General features: G+C 43.6%; 1 protein-coding gene across 1 annotated transcript in view; it reads left to right on the top strand.

Moving 5' to 3' along the window:
• The first annotated feature begins 12482 nt into the window (after nt 1-12482).
• NID2 (nidogen 2) overlaps nt 12483-21570 on the top strand; it is a 92770-nt gene continuing 83682 nt past the window's right edge. Inside the window, exons 1-2 of the mRNA XM_061430984.1 lie at nt 12483-12791; nt 13449-13757. Coding sequence (XP_061286968.1) covers nt 12564-12791; nt 13449-13757 — 537 coding nt within the window. The 5' untranslated portion in view covers nt 12483-12563. The remainder of the gene's footprint in view (nt 12792-13448; nt 13758-21570) is intronic.

Below are 21570 nucleotides of genomic sequence, written 5' to 3'. Positions count from 1 at the left end.
AATAAAATAAAATCTGTCACTGTTTCCACTTTTTCCCCATCGATTTGCCATGAAGTGAAGGGATCAGATGCCATGATCTTAGTTTTTTGAATGTTGAATTTTAAGCCAGCTTTTTCACTCTCCGCTTTCACCCTCATCAAGAATCTCTTTAACTTCTCTTCACTTTCTGCTGTTTGAGTGGTATCATCTGCATATCTGAGGTTATTGATGTTTCTCCCAGCAATCTTGATTCCAGCTTGTCATTCATCCAGCTTGGCATTTCACATGATATAAGTTAAACAAGCAGGATAACTTGCATATAAGTTAAACAATCAGGGTGACAATGTACAGCCTTGACATACTCCTTTCCCAGTCTGTTGTTGCATGTCTGGTTCTAACTGATGCTTCTTGACCTGCATACAGATTTCTCAGGAGGCAGGTTAGGTGCTCTGGTAGTCCCATCTCTTTAAGAATATTCTACATTTTGTTGTGATCCACACAGTCAAAGGCTTTAGGGTAGCCAGTGAAGCAGAAGTAGCTGTTTTTCTGGAATTCTCTTGCTTTTTGTATGATCCAACAGATGTTGGCAATTTGATCTCTGGTTCCTCTGCCTTTTCTAAATCCACCTTGTTTATCTGGAAGTTCTTGGTTCACGTACTGTTGAACCCCAGCTTGAAGGATTTTGAGGATTACCTTGCTAGTATGTGAAATGAGCACAATTGTGTGGTAGTTTGAACAGTCTTTGGCATTGCCTTTCTTTGGAATTGGAATGAAAACTGACCTTTTCCAGTCCTGTGGCTGTTGCTGGGTTTTCCAAATTTGCTGGCATATTGAGTGCTGCACTTTCGGTTGGTCCTTGTATCATAATATCATCAATATAATAAGATACTTTTACATCATCAGACATTTCCATGTAATCTAAATGTTCAACTGCAAGTCATTGACAGATAGTAGGACTGGGCACATAATCCTAAAGAATGGCAAGTGGGTGAACATATATTGTCACCCCTGCCATGTAAAAGTAAATTGATTCCATGATTGTTCTTCTATGAGTATAGTAAAGAAAGCACTGGCCTGATCAGTTCCTGCATACCATTGTCCTGAATGGCTGTGTATTCATTCTATTAAAGTTATAGTATCAGAAACTGCAGCAGACAGTTTAAAGTCATACCTGCCACCTTGTTTAGTTCCTAATAATGTACAGTCTTTCTGCAAGAGCCATCTTTTTTTTTTTACTGGCCATACAAGGTTATTCCATTCAGTAGATGTAGTGATTAATACTCCAGCCTCTAATAGGTCTTGTGTAGTTTTAGTAATTTCAGTCTGTCCCTCCAGAATTTGATATTGTTTTAGCTGAATTAATTTGGTAGCAGCCAGTAGTTTTAGGGGGGCATGATTAACTTTCTCACAATTACAGGAGATGCCAGTTGTGAAGCATGTACTCCAAATTGATATCTTCCTGCTTCTAGATTTAAAGTCATGCCTGCCACGATGTCAAATTCAATTATATATTCTGAAATAGGAACAGTCATTACTGAATAAGTTCTTCGAGGTAATTGCCCTATTTTGAAATCAGTTTTGGTTTGTACAGCTTTTGTCTGTTTACCTCCAAGGCCTGTCATTATTATTTTTTTGTCTTTTAAAATTCTTGAGATTCCCATAGACTAAAGAGGTTTCTACCCTGGTATCAAATAATGCCCTAAAAGTAATTGGTGAGTCATTTTTCAAAAAAATTATTACTTTAAAATGAGGCCATCTATCTTTCCTAGCCGAAGAATTTACTGGAGCTTGTCCCACAAGTCATTGTTTGTTTTAAATTTTCCCCATATCTGTCCAGGGATAAATGGGGTTGGGGAACAAATCTGATTACTTAGACTCATCTTTACCATTACTGTCATTAAATGGATTATTTCTCTGGGTCCCCCTTTTCCTTCCTCTTGTTCCTTACCCTTAACAGTTTTCTGGGAAGTCTTTCTTATATCTAATCCATTCTTACAGTACATTTCCCATAATTCTTTAGTTGTTACTCCATCAATTTTCTCTCTAGGAACTCTCTCTTTAATGTGAGCCATAAACGTGTCCTTTCTAGATACTCTGTTATTGCTTTTATTTTTTTTCTCTGTCCTCCTATTTTTCTAAATTCCATTCTCCTAAGTCACTCAGTTGCTGGACTTTATCAATTACTTAATTAATGGGAGTGCCCATCTTATTTAAAATAGGGTTAAAATGGCATGATTGTAGCTTGGAGGGGTCATTTTAAAGATCTTCTTTCTCATTTGTACTGTTAAAGGCATTTGTGACATCTCATTCGTGTGCTCTGCAAAGATGGCACTTTTCATAGCCTTTTTCTTCAGTCTCTGAATACGATCCTTTAATGCATACCAAAGGCGATCACTCCCAGGCCAGGTGGATTTTAAAGGCTATTTCTTAATGCACCCACCCTTCAACCACCACTTCTAGTAGAATTGAGTCTCCAGGACTTTGACTTTTATTTCTAAAAACTTGTTGCACAAAAGAATCATTGCTGATAGTGCCAAATTTATTTGTGTCTTCCCCATCTATGAGGATTCCTGCTGCCCCAGTGTCGTATACACACACTGTCTGAGAAGTAAGGGGCTCTTCAGCCCTCTGCTTAGAATGTCGTTAATTTCATACTGGGTATTTTCCTCAAGGGTATCCTTCTTTATGACATTCTCTTGGGCATCAGTTTCCATTCTCCACACTATGCCGACTCAGCATAAAAGTTAGGGGGTTTGATTTCTCCTTGGCTTGCGTAGAGCTAGGTTGTGCTCTTGAGCTTGCATCATCCTCTGCCTCTGAATTCGAACTATCATCCCAGATATCCATATCCCAAGCATCAGGGTCCCAGTCTACCCCGATTTAGCTATCGCTGGATGAACTACCTTCTTATTAACCTTACTGTGCTGCTTTCGATGTTTAGCTTGTGCAACCTTTACAGCGGCTTCTTCTGCTATCGACTGCCAAGTGGAGACTTAGTCACCTAAAATATAATTTTGACATTGTAACATGGACAATCATCCCTGCAAATCACATAATTATTTCTTTAGTTTTGACTTCTCTTCAACCAATTTTAATTTGGCTTCATGTACCTGATGATATGCAGAGAGGAGGATCCAGCCTCTCAGACCCAACATGGTACATTTTTGTCCTTTCTCAATTGGCACGAGCTGCAAACATTCAATAATTTCAAAAGGTTCAGCCCACTTTAATTTGGGGTCCCAATTCTCACACAATCCAGTGGATGTGCCCCCTATAGCAACTAACAAGCAGTAAGGCAGATCTTCCCATCTAGGAATAAAAACCTCATCAATCTTAACCTCTTTCTTCTTAACAAGTTGCATTTTGTTTTACAAATCCTGCTCATAGCACCAACTTCTGTTTTGCCAAAAGTATTACTTTAATTTTAGATTTCAAGGATTCATTAACAAAAGAAACCACTCATTACTCACAAATGAATAATTTCAATTTTTTATAGATTTTTTGACTTAATTTCAATATACAATGAACAAAAGAGAAGAAATAGAAACAACAGAGAGAAGTAGCAGTATATACATCATCAAATTGGGCCGGCCTACATCCAGACTTGCCAAGAAAATGCACTGGTCATAGCAAACACCTTCTTCCAACAACTCAAGAGAAGACTCTACACATGGACATCACCAGATGGTCAACACCGAAATCAAATTGATTATATTCTTTGCAGCCAAAGATGGAGAAATTCTATACAGTCAACAAAAACAAGACCAGGAGTGACTGTGGCTCAGATCATGAACTCCTAATTGCCAAATTCAGACTTAAATTGAAGAAAGTAGGGAAAACCACTAGACCATTCAGGTATGACCTAAATCAAATCCCTTATGATTATACAGTGGAAGTGAGAAATAGAGTTAAGGGCCTAGATCTGATAGATAGAGTGCCTGATGAACTATGGAATGAGGTTCGTGACATTGTACAGGAGACAGGAATCAAGACCATCCCAATGGAAAAGAAATGCAAAAAAGCAAAATGGCTGTCTGAGGAGGCCTTGCAAATAGCTGTGAAAAGAAGAGAAGCAAAAAGCAAAGGAGAAAAGGAAAGATATAAGCATCTGAATGCAGAGTTCCAAAGAATACCGAGGAGAGATAAGAAAGCCTTCCTCAGCGATCAATGCAAAGAAATAGAGGAAAACAACAGAATGGGAAAGACTAGAGATCTCTTCAAGAAAATTAGAGATACCAAGGGAACGTTTTATGCAAAGATGGGCTCGATAAAGGACAGAAATGGTATGGATCTAACAGAAGCACAAGATATTAAGAAGAGGAGGCAAGAATACACAGAAGAACTGTACAAAAAAGATCCTCACGACCAAGATGATCACGACGGTGTGATCACTGACCTAGAGCCGGACATCCTGGAATGCAAAGTCAAGTGGGCCTTAGAAAGCATCACTATGAACAAAGCTAGTGGAGGTGATGGAATTCCAGTTGAGCTATTTCAAATCCGGAAAGATGATGCTGTGAAAGTGCTACACTCAATATGCCAGCAAATTTGGAAAACTCAGCAGTGGCCACAGAACTGGAAAAGGTCAGTTTTCATTCCAATCCCAAAGAAAGGCAGTACCAAAGAATGCTCAAACTACCACACAATTGCACTCATCTCACACGCTAGTAAAGTAATGCTCAAAATTCTCCAAGCCAGGCTTTAGCAATACGTGAACTATGAACTTCTAGATATTCAAGCTGGTTTTAGAAAAGGCAGAGGAACCAGAGATCAAATTGCCAACATCTGCTGGATCATGGAAAAAGCGATAGAGTTCCAGAAAAACATCTATTTCTGCTTTATTGACTATGCCAAAGCCTTTGATTGTGTGGATCACAATAAACTGTGGAAAATTCTGAAAGAGATGGGAATACCAGACCACCTGACCTGCCTCTTGAGAAATCCATATGCAGGTCAGGAAGCAACAGTTAGAACTGGACATAGAACAACAGACTGGTTCCAAATAGGAAAAGGAGTACGTCAAGGCTGTGTATTGTCGCCCTTCTATGCAGAGTACATCATGAGAAACGCTGGGCTGGAAGAAACACAAGCTGGAATCCAGATTGCCGGGAGAAATATCAATAACCTCAGATATGCAGATGACCCCACCCTTACAGCAGAAAGTGAAGAGGAACTAAAAAGCCTCTTGATGAAGTCAAAGAGGAGAGTGAAAATGTTGGCTTAAAGCTCAACATTCAGAAAACTAAGATCATGGCATCTGGTCCCATCACTTCATGGGAAATAGATGGGGAAACAGTGGAAACAGTGTCAGACTTTATTTTTTGGGCTCCAAAATCACTGCAGATGGTGACTGCAGCCATGAAATTAAAAGACACTCCTTGGAAGGAAAGTTATGACTAACCTAGATAGCATATTGAAAAGCAGAGACATGACTTTGCCAACAAAGGTCCGTCTAGTCAAGGCTATGGTTTTTCCTGTGATCATGTATGGATATGAGAGTTGGACTGTGAAGAAGGCTGAGCGCCGAAGAATTGATGTTTTTGAACTGTGGTGTTGGAGAAGACTCTTGAGAGTGCCTTGGACTGCAAGGAGATCCAACCAGTCCATTCTGAAGGAGATCAGCCCTGCGTGTTCTTTGAAAGGAATGATGCTAAAGCTGAAACTCCAGTACTTTGGCCACCTCGTGTGAAGAGTTGACTCATTGGAAAAGACTCTGATGCTGGGAGGGATTGGGGGTGGGAGGAGAAGGGGATGACAGAGGATGAGATGGCTGGATGGCATCACTGACTCGTTGGACATGAGTGGGTGAACTCCGGGAGTTGGTGATGGACAGGGAGGCCTGGCATGCTGTGATTCATGGGGTTGCGAAGAGTCAGACACAACTGAGTGACTGAACTGAACTGAACTGACTCACTTGACTCAATATGACAATCTTTAGGTCCATCCATATTGCTGGTAATGGCATTATTTCATTCTTTTTAATGGGTGTGTAATAGTCCATTGTGTATATGTACGACATCTTCTTTATCCTTTCCTCTGTTGATGGACATTTAGGTTGATTTCATGTCTTGGCTACTATAAATGTTGTAGCCACGCGTTCTGGGAAACAAACTCACTCAGAAGGACAATGCAGATAATGGAGTGCAGTTTATTACACCGGCGGGCCCAAGGCAGAGTCTCGTCTTAGCCAAGGACCCTGACCAGTTTTTCTGAAAACCTTATATACCCTAGGTGTATGTGCCCAAACCCACCTCCCCCATTTCCCTGAAACTAGTCTGAACAAAGGAAAAGAAAGCTACAATCAAAGTTAACCCCTGATTCATATACCTTAAGCCTAGGTAGTTAACAGTGGACAATATCAATAGGCCTGTGGTCATACCCCAATAAGCATAATAGAATTTATGATTGTATTCGGTTACACAGATAATTAGGGTATTCTCCTAGGCAACAGAGAGTCTAGGTACGAGCCCTGGGGCTCTTCCATCCAGGGAGCCTGGTTTTCCAGTTGGTATGTCGTTTCCATAGATTCTGGGCATATAGTTCAAAGTCCACAGGCTGGCCCAATATGGAGTCCTGCTTTCAAGATGGAGCCTGTCCTGTCTGTTTCCTCCTTCATAAACAGTGCTGCAAAGGTGCATGTATGCCTTTGGACCATATTTTTCTCTGGATATATGCCCAGGAGTGGGATTGCAGGGTCATATGGTAGCTCTAGTCTTAGTTTTTTAAGGAACCTCCATATTGTTCTCCTAGTGGCTGTACCAATCTACATTCCCACACACTCTCCAGCCTTTATTGTTTGTGGATTTTTTGGTAATAACCATTCAGGCTAGTGTGAGGTGACACCTCACGGCAGTTTTGATTTGCATTTCCCTAATAGTTAGCAGTGTTGAGCATCTTTTCATGCACCTCTTGGCCATCTATACGTCTTCTTTGGAGAAATGTCTGTTTAGGTCTTCTGCCCACTTGTTGATTGGGTTGTTTGTTTCGATGATGTTAAGTGTCATTTCTGGTATTTCTTTTAAATTTTACAGTGCTGTTTGTTCTACTTTATGAGTCATGTAACTTCTTCAGTGCTGGGGGGCTGGCCAGGCCCTTAGGGGCTTAAGAGATTCCAAGACCCACTCCTTTTCTTATCTGAAGTGCTGCCTAACTTGCTGTGCTTACAGGCAGACACAGAATCTGGGGAGCATCTAGGATGGTCAGAAGCAGGTCAGAGGCCTGCTATCCTGTTTCGGAAGCCTGAACAGGACTTCCTCCATTTTAATTTCCCTAACACTTAAATGTGGAACATCCTTGGAACATCCCAAGGATGTTCAGCAGGGAGTTGAATACAAATGCAAAACTCAAGTGAAGATTTAGGGCTTGGGATATATTTGGAGGTCATTTGAAAGTAGAGCATCCCACCTACATTGTAATAACCTTCAAATATAATCCAAGCAGTAGGAAGGTCTCAGTGGTTTTTCTCAGGCCTATGGATGGTTTCAGTCCATCCTGAGTCTGTGGAGACATGCTAATTTGTACAACTCTATTTTCACTACATGCTAGAACACCCAGTCTGGAATTTAATAGAGAGTAAAGTTATGCAAAGAATCACTGTGTGTGACAAGAACCAGAACGTCTTCTGCCAAGGCCATCTCCAGTATAAACATGTACACACACGAGTCCATTCTATATATAGAACTTGGCTTTGAATACCAAAATCTATTTGCCACACTGTGGAACAAATGTGTTTTCATTCTCTTGATTAAAATAATAGAAAGTATCATCATTCTTGCAGTCTTGGTATTTATAACAAAAATATAACCACTATATGTATATATTTGTGTGTGTGTGTGTGTAACTTTGAAGACTTGCCAAGGTCTATTGACAAGGTGTCTGGTACCATCCTTGTCTTGGGATAAAAACTACAGTTGAGAATCTTCTCTCTCAAGCAATTACTTGAAGATCCAATCCAAGAGGACTAAAAGTGTCTAGGGAAGTCTCCTATAACTTTTAGCCAGAAAGGGGCCTCTGCCTCTTTAACTAGTCTGGCGGGTCATGGAAATTCTACTCTGGAGCAGAGGATACAAGAGAAATATTTCTTCAGTATTTACTTTGACCATTGAAATAGCCATGACAGATTTTTTTTTTCCTTTTCCTCCAGGCCCAAAGTGACATTTTAAAGAAGAAACCACTCTTTGGGTGCCATAGAGTCTTTTAAAAATAATATTAGAATAAAAGTTCAAAGGAATATCTGCTTAAGCACAGCTGTCCAAAGCCTCGTATTTCAAAAAGAATTTGGCCACTTTAATGCAAACAGGAGTCAGGACGGCTCATTTCAGCCTCTTGCCTTTGAATCTACGTCTTTTGTGTTCAGGTAACACCAGATTCACACCTAGTGACAGTCTCTCAGTTCAAAGGCATTTTTTGGCCTGTTTTTCTATTAAATGCATGTTACCTTGCAGCATTGGTCCTTTTTTTTTTTTTTCCATATTCCTGCTTTGTTTTTGCAACTGATTTTGAGATTAATAAGGTGAAGGGTCACACCTTGCACTCCATTATTTCTTGCAGAGCTGTATTTGTCATGGTTAACTCCCAGAAAATAGTTGTAGAGTGGATAAATGAATGAAAGAATGACAAAAACTGGAGAGCCATGGTAGGTAAGTCACTAGACAGCCTGATGAAGATAATTACAAAACTCAGGTCAGATTAACAGGAAAGGTGGTGTGGGGACACGAATGTTTCATTTGAGCCACAGATATGGATCCTAGCCCTAGGTTGCCTTGCTTGGCTTCACTCCTTCAACAAATACTTCTTTAAACGTCTTCCAACAGGCCAGGCAGGCACTGTAGCAGGCCCTGAATGAGACCAAGTCCCCATTCTCCACGCGTGGTGGTGGTGGGGAGGGGGACATGCAGAGACTAGGGATGACAGAAGATATGATAATGACAAGCACTGGGCATATGGGACAGAGAAGGGTCTTCTGTGTTAGGCTTGTTTCCAAGAAGACTTCCTGAAGAGAAGGGTTTTGATTCAAGTCTTGAATGATGAGTAGGTTTTAGCTAGATGAGATGAATTGGGGAAAGCATATAAGGATATTCGTAACCATAATATAGGTTGCATTTGAGAACTAAAGTCTCACCTGAAAGGATAACCATGGCCAGAGCTGAAGTTAGAGAGGTAGGCCTGAGCAACCTTGCAGAGGGCTTCGTGGCAATGTGATTTAGTACTAAAGAGCAGAGGTTTAGAAATCAGACAAAACTGAGTTCAAATCACGTTCTTGTACTTACTAGCTATGTAGCAGTAACTCTGTGTGTGTGTGTGTTAACCACACACAAGAAATTAACCCAGAAATCAAGTCTTGATTTCTTTAGCATGGTGTCTAGCTCTGTGGCTTAACTATCGCTGCATAACAAATTTATCCCAAACCATAACAGCTTTAAAATAACATGATTTTATTAAATTCCCATAGTATCTGTGGGTCCCAAATGTGAATCTTGTTTAGTGAGGGTCCTCTGCTTCAGGGTCTCTTACAAGACTGCAGTCCAGGTGTCAGCCAGAATTAAGGTGCTGTCTCAAGACATTGATGCCTTTGAACTGTGGTGCTGGAGAAGACTCCTGAGAGTCCTTTGGACAGTGAGGAGATCAAACCAGTCAATCCTAAAGGAAATCAACCCTGAATACTCATAGGAAGGACTGATGCTGAAGCTGAAGCTCCAGTATTCTAGTCACCTGATGCGAACAGGTGGCTGTTCCACCTGTTCCAATGAACTTTTCCTCATTGGAAAAGTTCCTGATGCTGGAAAAGATTAAGGGCAGAAGGAGAAGTGGGTGGCAAAGAATGAATGGCTGGATGGCATCACCAATGCAATGGACATGAACTTGGGCAAACTCCAGGAGATGGCGAGGGACAGGGAGGCCTGGCATGTGGCAGTCCATGGGGTTGCAAAGAGTCGGACACGACTGGGCAACTGAACAACAACAACTCAAGACATGACTGGGGAAGGATCTCCTTCCAGGCTCACTTACATGGTTGTTGGCAGAATTCAGTGCTTTGTTGGATGTTGGCCAGAGGCTGCCCCCAGTTCCTTGCCATACTGGCCTTCCCAGCATAATCGCTTGCTTCATCAAAACCAGGGACAAAGAGTCTGCTAGCAAGACAGATTTAGCCTAATATTTGAAATGATTTCTCAACTCTGTTGCCACATTCTTTGGTTTAGAAGTCACTAGTGGGTTCCTGGAGCAGGCAATGGCAACCCACTCCAGTACTCTTGCCTGGAAAATCCCATGGACAGAGGAGCCTGATAGGCTGCAGTCCATGGGGTCCCTAAGAGTCAGGCAGTACTGAACGACTTCACTTTCACATTTCACTTTCATGCATTGGAGAAGGAAATGGCTCCCCACTCCAGTGTTCTTGCCTGGAGAATCCCAGGGATGGGGGAGCCTGGTGGGCTGCCATCTATGGGGTTGCACAGAGTCGGACATGACTGAAGCGACTTAGCAGCAGCAGCAGCAGGGGGTTCCTTGGTGGCTCAGTGGTAAAGAATCTACCTTCAATGCATGAGACATGGATTCAATACCTGATTTGGGAAGATCCCACACACCACAAGCAACTAAGCCTGTGGGCCACAACAGTTGAGCCTGTGCTCTGGAGTCCAGGAGTTGCAACTCCTGAAGCCCATGTGCCCTAGAGCCCGTGTTCCACAAGAGAAGCCACCACAATGAGCTCACCCACCACAACAAAGAGTAACCCCTGTTCACTGCAACGAGAGAAAAGCCCACGCAGCAAGAAAGACCCAGTGCAACCAAAAATAAGCAAAATAAATAAAATTATATTAAAAAAAAAGAAGTCACTAGGCCAGCCTACACTCCAGGGGAAGAGATTATACAAGGGAGTGAACACTAGGAAATGGGGGTCATTGAGGGCCATCTTAGGGTCTGCCTGACTCACTAACTTATGGCTTATTACCATTTCATAAATGTTAACTATTATTATTCTCAGTTGAGAGATTTGCAAAAGCTACAAAAATCAGTGAAGGATTTCATACCACAGAGTAATTTTAGTTGACCTTGGGCAAGTCAAGTCACCTAACGTCTTTGAGCTATTTCCTCCTCAGTACAATGAAAATAATCTGTCTCCAAAAGAAAGGAGAACATAATATATGCAAACACAAATACATTTTTATAACATCAAATATGTCTTCACAGTTTGAAGAAGCAAAGTACTTTAGGCCAGTTTTCCATTTTGTGTTAATTCTGTGAGTCTCACAGTCTGATCTTTTTAAAGTTTTCAGGGCTTGGCCCTGTGGGCTGGTAAGGATTTGTATAACGGGAATAACACCCACAAAAGGAAATCTGTTTCTTGAGCGTTCCTAAAGGCATTTCCAAGGGTTTGCTTTTCCCTTCTTTTAAAATACCTTTGCTTCCAAAGACCCCAGGGAGATCCCAAGAGAGAAAACAGACTATCTGGGAAATTTCAAGCTCTTGATAATAAAATTGGTAGTAAAATCTCTTCCAGCTACTGGAGCTTCGCTGAGGGTACATTTATGGTAGATGGGGTTCCCTCACACTCTCAGGACCTCTGGTTTGGCGGTTGTGAGGTTTCCAGTTCCGCGGAGAGCTCGGGTTACCACCTCTGTGGCAGCGGTCAAGAGCAGCTTCGATGCCCGACCCAGGGTCTCTCCACCGTGGCGCCTAGCCCGTTTCTGCTTGGTGTCCAAACCGGATGCCTTATTCCACGCCCCAAACAGCCGATCACACACTGTAGCGTTTCATGCCCTTCCCGGTGCGGTTTTCCCCGGGGAAGGTAAACAACGCTCTTGACTCGGACTGGCAGGCATTTCGGCCCGGTGGCCCAGTCCTTCCGGGCGGTCCCGTCCTCCTGGGAGGCAACCTTCGGGAGGGGGATGGAATTTAGGAGTCAGTCCCCAGGCTTCACACAAAGCCGCGGTTCTCCGCAACGCGTCTCTGGGTGAAGTGAAGAGGCCGCATGGGAAGCTGTGGCTGCGACAATGCCTTTTGCTTCTCGGCTCGAGAGCCTGACGTCCAGGGCGACAGGCGCCTGGGACCCCAGGGTAGGGCGCAAACCGTAACCCCCACCACCCTCGCCCTGCCAGGCTGCCGGCGCATGCCGCCTCGAGGTCTCCCTTGGCGCCGAGGTCATCTCCTGCAGCGCTGCCGCCTTCGAACCGTGTGGGCCATTTGGTCCACGGGGCGGAACTCGCCAGGATCTCCGGGTAGCCCAGTCAGGAGGGCGGAGATGACCTCCCCTCCCCGCGAGCTCTCGGGGAGGGGAGGCGGAGGAGAAGTAATTCCGATCACCCCTAGCGGGGGCTTTCACCTCTCCAGCCCCCGCCGCTCCGGTGACCGCTGCCTTAGAGAACTTAACGAGAACCAGATGTGGTGGCCGCTGTCGAACTTTCTCAGAGCCGGCGATTGGGTCCGGGCCCAAGTCCGCGGCCAATCAGCGCTTTGGGAGGGCCCAGAGTCCCGCCCCGCCCCGGCACCCGCGGGGATCCAGGTCGGAGGCCGGCTCGGCGCCGCTAGTGGGCTGGCGGGCCGGGCGGGACGCGGTCTGTCGCGCGGCAGCCCAGGGCCGAGCAAGCATGCGAGGGGACCAGGCGGCCGGGTGGCCGGCGCCGCCGCCGCCGCCGTTGCTGCTAATGCTGCTGCTGCTGCTGTCGCGGGCCGCGGCGCTGCACCCAAGCGAGCTCTTCCCCTACGGGCAGTCGCGAGGGGACCAGCTCCTGCAGGAAGGCGACGACGAAAGCTCAGCCGCCGTGAAGCTGACGCTTCCCTTGCGCTTCTATGATGCCCAATTCAGCGACCTCTACGTAAGTTTAGCTTCTTCATAGTGCGGGACTCGGCAGATTTCTAGCAGCTTCTGAACAGGGGTCATTGGTAGTGTGGATTTCACCGGACCCCTGCCTTCCGAGGGGAGGAAATAGTCCGCATCGTCGGCTGTCCCCGAGCGCCCTTGGGGTGGGAGCTGGCTTTTTGCCTTTGCCAAACGCACTGCTTTCCCCTGCTACAAGGGGACAGTTAAGAATTGTTCTCAGCTGCATGAGCGTCCCAGGCAGAAAAGAAGGTGGGATTCCTAAGGCGGCCAGTGCGTGCGGTCTAAAGTTAAGTTCAGCGAGAGGGCCGTGCAAATTTGCAGAACTGGGTGCGCCTTCCTCGAACCCAGAGCTTTTTCCCCAGGGTTGTGCGGGAAGTGAAAAGGTATGTTAAGGAGTTTAGGGCTCCTGGAGCTATTGCACTGCACGTGTGGGATAGGGTGGCAGGGCGGGGGGCGGGGGGGGGGGCGGGGGACGGGGACGACGCCGGTTGAAGTTGCACTGGTCGCTCTGAACCAGGAGTCAGGCTTCCAGAGGATGGGAAAGTGGGGAGTTTCATGCCTCGAGGGCTCCCTTCCCTCCTTGCGGTGCCAGGGTAGGCTCTCACGTCCTTGGGCTTCCTGCGGTCACCTTTTTGTCCCCCTCATTCCCCAGGTGGGCACCAACGGCATCATCTCCACCCAGGACTTCCCCAGGGAGACCCAGTATGTGGACGACGATTTCCCCACAGACTTCCCGGCCATCGCCCCCTTCCTGGCCGACATCGATACCAGTGGCGGCAGGGGCCGGGTCCTGTACCGCCAGGACACCTCTCCTGGGGTGCTGGGCCTGGCCGCCAGCTACGTGCGCACAGGCTTCCCGCTCTCCGGCGCGCACTTCACTCCCACCCACGCCTTTCTGGCCACCTGGGAGCAGGTGGGCGCCTACGAAGAAGCCAAGCGTGGGGCCCCGCCTTCGGGAGAGGTAAGCGACCACGGATGCTTGGCCTCTGTGCTTACTGAAAGATGGGCTTGAATTCTGGGTTGGAACCCAGGCTTGAAGTTTCTCCTGAGTCTGGTCTCCTGATGAACCTCATGTAGGGTTTGGTGGCACCGGGGCTGAAGTGGCTTGGTTTTCTCCAGGCTTTCTCTGAGGGTCTGAGAGGTGGTCACTCTTATAAGGAGAACTGCTTAGGAGATGTGAATGCCCCAGTGCAGATGCAGGAGGGAGTTTATGATTTGATTGTTTCATTTTAGAATCACCTCATATATACAAAGAATTATTTCTATGTTCATTGAAGGAAAAACATCAGAAGATGGCAGGCAGTTTTGAAAAGAACAGCCACTCATTTTCCTGCCACTTAAGATATCCACTATTAAACAGTTTTGTGTGCACCTGCCAGAGCTTTTTCCTATCCGTATCTGTATGTGTCTCTGTCTATTAATGATGGATTCACACTCCACATACTGTTTTGTAAATTTTTTTAGTAAGTTGCGAATATATTTCACTGTCAATAAATATTTCTACAACACTGTTAACGTTTGTATATTCCATCCAGTGGATTTCTCACTGTGCTGTGTGGTCAGCAATGTCATTTCCAATTTTTCATCATAAATTTGTGAAGCACTTTTTCTTTTTTAGGCTAAATCTTTATGCCATGTCACCGCTTGACTTTCCAGGAAGTGGAATTGATGGGCCAAATTGATGCATTTTATATGAAGTTTTTGATAATTTTTGCCCAACTGTCACTCAGGTACCAGTTCACATGCTCCCTACTTTACAGGAGACTGCCCTTGAGCCATTGTATAGCCTCTACCTGAGATATTGAGAACCTTCTTTGTGCAGGGTATTGGGCTAGGTGGGGGGTTGGAGAAAGATAAAGAAGGTAAGTTTGTTGCATGCATTCATTCACTGAGGTATTCCAAATGAATTATCAGATGGGTCAGGGTGGTTTGGCAAAAGGTTACTTGCCTCATTCCTGGGATAGGTAAGGGTTCCTACATGAAATTCAACCTGAATCTAAAATGTCGTACTCCAAGGGCTGAAACTCTCAGCTTATCTCTATTTAACTCATCAGTGTGATTTTTAGCTATATAGAGGCAGTACATATCCTCCTTCAGGTTCAGAGAGGTTAAGTAGCTTGCACACTCTCCCTGAATGATTCAAGATAGTGGCCATTCCTACTGTGTTCCCTGAGTGAGAAGAGTATCTTCTAAAGACTCTACTAAGCAAAGAGGATCTAGAGATGTAAAAAACCATTTGAATTGATTTTAGCCAATTTTTTGGAAACATCTAGTTCTGTTTATTGAATAACTTTTTAATGCATAGATTTGACATTTCAGTTATTCAATTCAACAGAGTATATTTAATTCAAACACATATATTGAGCACCTTCTTTGTGCAGGGCATTGGGCTAGGTGGAGGGTTGGATAAAGATAAATAAGGTAAGTATGTTGATTCATTCATTTATTTTTGCCCATAAGTTTAAAAAACATATTTAAAGTTTAACATACCTATAATACAAAGTTTAGAAAATAAACGCAGTTTAAAATTATACTAATCAGAGGTCACCACTGCTATTTTGTTTTCTTCCAATCTTCTTTTCTAAACATATATATGTGATATATTAATATATGTATGTGTAAGTAATTTGTATTTAAACATAGTTGAGATCTATTTATCCAGCAAACTTTTTTGCACACTTACTGTATGTCAGGATGTGTAGACACTGTGAAAGGACACGTTCTTTACTTTCAAGAATCTCAGAGTTTAATATTGATTATGATTCAATATAAGTGAAGTGACACCTTGAGACTAACTCCACCCCTCCCTGGTTAGGGAACCTAATCTGGGAAAGTTTCAGTGAGCAATTGTCTTTAAATCGGAGTTGAGCAGAGTTGAACATTCCCTACAGAAGGGGTAGCATATGACGTATCACCTACGTACTGTATCGTTAATGTGTTTTGGGGCATTACATGTGGTATCCTATTACTGAAAAGGAAGGGTGGTGGGAATGAGGCTGGGAAGGCCGTGGGGTAGGGGCAGATCATGCTCTGCTAAGGGTTTGGACTTGGTTCTTTGGCACTGGGCAGCTCTTGAGGGATTTTAAATAGAAGTTTTGTTTTTCAAAGAGTGCTCTTTTTGACTATTGAGGAGGTAAGGGTTCAAAGGAAAGGCTGACTACTTGGACAATGATTGTGTGTGTTGTTTATTCAGGATATCTTGTTAATTCTTATAACAACACTTTATCTTGCTGTCTTCTCACAACACTGCTGCAAGACAAGTACAGCAAAACTCACTGTTTGCCATTAACTAGTAAGTTAAGGTGAGTGTGCATAATTCTGTACGTAGTAAGGCAAAGGCAGGTTTAGAATACAGACTTTCTTTTTCTTCTTTTTTGTGGTGTGTGGGATCCTCCATTGTGGCATGTAAACTCTCAGTTTCAGTATGTGGGATCTAGTCCCCTGACCAGAAGTGAACCCAGGTTCCCTGCTTTGGGAGCGTAAAGTTCCAGTCCCTGGACCACCAGGGAAGTCCCTATAATATAGACCTGTTGATTCTTAGGTTTTTGTTGTTGCTTCTACCCAGACTTTTCATGCAGGACCCATTCTATTGGCACAAGTGATGTAGGCAGACAGAGTAGTTACGCCTTTTCCAAACATTTCCAGTAAATGAGGCTTGTTTTATTTTTTTGATGTGATCTTAGTACCAGAAGAGTCCTTGGACTCATATCTCATTCAAAGGAAGAATGAACTTGGAATGAAATTTGCCAAGGATACTATTGATGCCTTATTACTTCCAAATTAGTATTCCAGTGGTCTGAAGTGAATCAAGCTGCATCTGTCTTTTTCAACAGAGAGAAAAAAGGTAATGTTGAGCTGAGTGAGATGATTTGTAGAGATGAGCAGTTGCACAGAACCTATGGGGTGATGAAGTCACTCTTAGAGCTTCAGGAGTCCAATTTTATCAGCACTTATTTGAAACTGAAAATTGTAATGCAGACAAATATTTTTCTCTTTCATCTGTAGCGTGGAAATAATGCTTCTGATGTGAAGATAATGACAAAAAACGTTTTGAAAGAAGCAGTTTATGAAAGGTTATCCAGTGACTTTGGAAGCAATGATCCAGCCTCAGTCTTAGTTTACTAACCTGTAAAATGAGGTAGCAATGCCTACCTTACAGGACTGCTGTGAGAATTCACTAAGGTGACATTTTAAAGTAGCCATCGTAGTCCCTTAGTCTTAGCAGGTGCATTTGCTCAGCAGATCTGTGTTCCCCTACATGGGGTTGATGTAGGACCAGATTCTGGTTCTTTGATTTCTCTATCTTGAAAGGATACTGTGATGTGAGTCTTTTAACTTAAGGACTCTTTAAATACAAGGTTTTCTGCATTGCAACTTCTGTCTGGGCCTCTTTATGGTGGGGGCGGAGCGTGGGAAGATTTGTAGAATCCATCTCTTACTTTTCTAATTAAAATTAATCTTCAGAAATGTTGCCAAATGTTGAGTTGGCTTCAGAATGTTTAATTTAAAAAGGAGATAAAGATTCTGTTTGGAGAGAGGATGTTTTTTTAATTACCCACATTGAAGGTTCCTTCTGAATACTTTAAAGAGCCCTGTGACATGTGTTGTTGTTTTAATAGTTCTTTGGAAATAGATTTTGGCAAACAGTAATCTACTTTGCTTGAAGGACTGTGTGGGTTCTACATGGCCTTCTTAAACCTTGGCATATAACATGTTGCAGAGTTACCAGAAACTTGAAGATGTCAGAGGAAAGGCATTTTTACCTTTTAAAACTGTTTCAGATGTTGTCCTTTCTCACCATGGACATTCGTGATGGATGTGATGGGATGTAGTACCTGATGCTGTAGGAATCTAAAAAGCTATGACCAAATAGTGTTTGTCAGCACAATCTGAGACACCTTGAATTGTCATAAGTACATCACAGAGCAAAGTCGCAGTTTAGTTCAGTTGCTCAGTAGTGTCCGACTCTGAGACCCCATGGACTGCAGCACGCTAGGCTACCCTATCCATCACCAACTCCCAGAGCTTGCTCAAACTCCTGTCCATTGAATGAGTGATGCCATCCAACTGTCTCATCCTCTGTCATCTCCTCCTCCTCCTGCCTTCAGTCTTCCCCAGAATCAGGGTCTTTTCCAGTGAGTCAGTTTGACCTTCAAAGAACTTACTGACGGGAGACATAAAGAGGACTAATGTTTACTTTAGCTGTGTCTTTTTCTCGAGGGTGGTGTGGGTGAGGGTGTTGTTATTTGAGGGATGAAGGGGGATAGAAAACTGGGCTTCATAGATCTGTGTGGTACAGGGAATGTTTTGTCGACTTTTAAGTTGGGCTGAAATGATGGATATTGAGTATGTGGCAACAGGACAGATTGTGCTGGCCGAGGATGTGTCCCGGGAGAAGGCCAAGAGAGCTGAGGCTGAAGATATGGATGAAGGCAGATGTGGGCAGTAAAATAAGATGAGCAGAAGGCTTCCTAGTGGAGGCCTCACCTCGGGAGTGAGATATGCCAACATGTTTCAAAGAACGATGGTCATTGATGGAGGGGGTTGGATCCAGTGAGAAAATGGGAAGTACAAGCAGGACATGGTTGTAGCTTTTTTTGAATTTTGAAGCTGAGGTCCCAAAGAAGGGAGGTCTACAGTCTGTCTGAGAGAGTTTAGCTTGTGTCTGAGATCTAGCTATGCAGACATAGAGAACAGAGACATATATGGAAATTGGTTAAAGAAATGCTGAAGTTTTACTAAAGACCAAGTGTTAGGAAAGTTATAATATTAGGGATGTGATAGTACTGGGCATTTATTTTGGTATTTTTGGCAGGATCTGTAGGATTAAGGGCAGAAAAAATGAATGAGGGAAAATCATGCAAGTGACAGTGATGTATAGGTAATGGTAGATAGAGAAATATACTAAGGAATGGAGATTAGCATTCACACCAAACAATGGAGACAAGAAGCTAATAATGCTAGGAGTGTAGAGAGCAGCAGCTGCTGCTGCTAAGTCGCTTCAGTCGTGTCCGACTCTGTGCAGCCCCATAGACGGCAGTCCACCAGACTTCGCCGCCCCTGGGATTCCCCAGGCAAGAACATTGGAGTGGGTTGCCATTTCCTTCTCCAATGTATGAAAGTGAAAAGTGAAAGTGAAGTCACTCAGTCGTGTCCAACTCTTCGAGACCCCATGGACTGCAGCCCACCAGGTTCCTCCGTCCATGGGATTTCCAGGCAACAGTACTGGACTGAGTTGCCATCGCCTTCTCCGAGTATAGAGAGCATGAGGCCCTAAAGAAGACAGGAAGGGGAACTTTGTGACCCTACTTCTTAATTTTCATTATAATTTTTGTAAGCCACTTCAGGCAAACCCTTTGGGACATGGATGGTATTGTTGTGATATTTGGCCAGATGGCTGAAATTAAATAAATTGCATAAACTGGGAACTCATTGAGGAGCATGCTTTGTACCCGTCAGCCTGGCTTTGCCAAGCATCAAGTCAGGACTGATTGGTGATGCCCTGCACCTGGAAGGGAGAGCCCGAAGCTGATTGATTTCTCCTGAGGGCTCTGGCTTTTCTCTTTCTGATAGCAGGAAGGTGGATCCTGAAGCTCCACAGCACAGGCCCTGCTCCTCTCCTCCCTGGGATCTTGAGGAAGTTGGAAACTGCTGACCCTTTTGTGAGGTTTGGCAGCCCATCTGAGGCTTTTCCTTCAGGGACAGAGCATGTGGGGTTCTTGCAAAGTCTTTTCTCCAGGAATGTGTAGACCTTTCCGGTTAGGAAGCCAGTTAAAGAGTGTTCTAGGGGGAGGATCCCTGCAGGACATCATGAAGCAGGCTCTTTAGGGATTAGGTAGAATGTTGTGGAACTGAGAGAAAACTTTAAACGTGATCATTTGGTGTGCGAATGGTTTTTAAACAGCCAGACTTTTTTGGCTGGTACTCTGGGATCCTAAATTCTATTTAAACTTTTTCTATTTGCCTATTTCAGTGAAGACAAGTATATTAAATAAATGCTTGCCACCTGTAATAAGTGCTTGTCTCAAGGATGGCATATAAAGACGTTGAATAACTTTTCATTGAAATAAATTTGCTCATTGGCTTAAAGAATGAATAAAATTTGTTGACTAGCTAAATACCCAGACCCCACAGTAAAAAGCCAGACTCTCCCCTTCCCAGCTCTGTTTACATTTTCCTTCCCTTTCCCATCCCCTTCAATTCCTTCACAATCTATAGGACCTCCTTATCTCACAGAGCTTCTCTAGATGTAGAACCAGGATTCCTCCTATCTGACATTTATTGTGGGCAATCAATGCCAGAAGCTTTGAAAGCTTTGCTTCTTAAAACAGAGTCTCTTTCCTTGAGTACCTTTCTTTCTCTAACTGAACTTTATTTATTCTGAGTAAAGTAAAACTCTGAAGTTACTGAATTGCCATTAATCGATCATGTATACATTCTGTATGGACATGATACAGAATGGCCTTTGTTTACATTTGGCAGAAGTTATGGCTTCCGAGCTTTGAGAAATTCTAGAAAACATCCCTTGCCTTTTGTTTTTGGAAAAGTCAAGCTTTCCGGCTGAAACAATCAACAACGAAAACAATAACAAATATATGAGGGCCCCCCCTTGTCTTTAAGTTTCTGAACTTAAAGGAAAGCAAAAAGCCAAGCCATGTAAGGTGACCTTTTCTATGTTGGCGATCTAGAAGAAAAGTTGGATAATATTTTGGTTTTTTTCTGGAAAAACATTTTAACACCTAAACTTTATCTTGTAAGTAAACCATCTAAACTATACTTCAAAATTAAACATCAAAAAAGAATAATTAACATTAGAAAAGAGCTTGGCCAGCATTTGGGGAAGGATGTAGGACAGGCCCATACCTATTGTCTGCTGTTTTATTTAGTAAAATGCGATATGTTTCTCTCTGCCTAACTTTGTGTGTCTAGCAAAATGGGGAGACAGTGCTCCTTACCAGTAAATAATGTTTCTAGGAGTCACATTATTTAGGGAGTAGTGGTATTTATAAATACTTCTCCTGCTCCTTGCTAAGTTGCAAAAAGAATGGAGTTTAATGAGAGGGGTGTCCTCAGAGGCCTATATATAACATTTTTTAAAAGATACTCAAGTACCATTAACTGATCACTTGAGTGTTGTGAGGGAGATAGCTGGATGTAGATAAAGGCAAAAAAAAAAAAAAAAAGTGTCCTGTTGAAAATACTAGAGTAAATTGAACTTTAAGGAGTGATTCTATAAGGACCTGGGTGTTGCGTTTGTGGCTAGTTCAGGCTCCTGGCCTGTCCTTCTGGTCTGCTTTGGCTCCTGCAGTGTTTATTACCATTCACAGTCAGCCTCTGCGACGCCTGCCCATTTCAGCCCTGAGGTCTGGGGCCCACGCCTTCCTCTCTGGCCTCTACTACCTTCTCCAGCAACTCTCCTGGAATCCCAGCCATGGCTGCTCCCTGTCGTAAACTCTGAGACTGTCCTGGGTGGAGGCTTCCATCCTTTGCCCCTTTGCTTGTTCCCACCAAGCATACTGTCCAGTGCTTGGCTGGCACCTGGCTTTCTGAATTAATGTACAAATGAATTAATGAATCAAGTTTACAGACATGTAAACAGCTAATCAGGCTAAACGAGGTGACTGCTAACTAGAAACACTCATTAAGATGTTGTGGAGGGTCAGAGAACAGCAATAAATCTACAGGGAATCTCGAAAACCCCTCAGAGGTCAGTACTAGAAGGTCAGGAGTGTTTCTAGGCACAGGAAAACGTGAGTAAATAAATGTTCAGAAGC

The sequence above is a fragment of the Bos javanicus genome, chromosome 10 (genome assembly GCF_032452875.1).
Source record: "Bos javanicus breed banteng chromosome 10, ARS-OSU_banteng_1.0, whole genome shotgun sequence".
Classification (NCBI taxonomy): domain Eukaryota; kingdom Metazoa; phylum Chordata; class Mammalia; order Artiodactyla; family Bovidae; genus Bos; species Bos javanicus.
The sequence above is the reverse complement of the archived record's forward strand: the minus strand, read 5'-3'. Positions and strand labels throughout refer to the sequence as shown.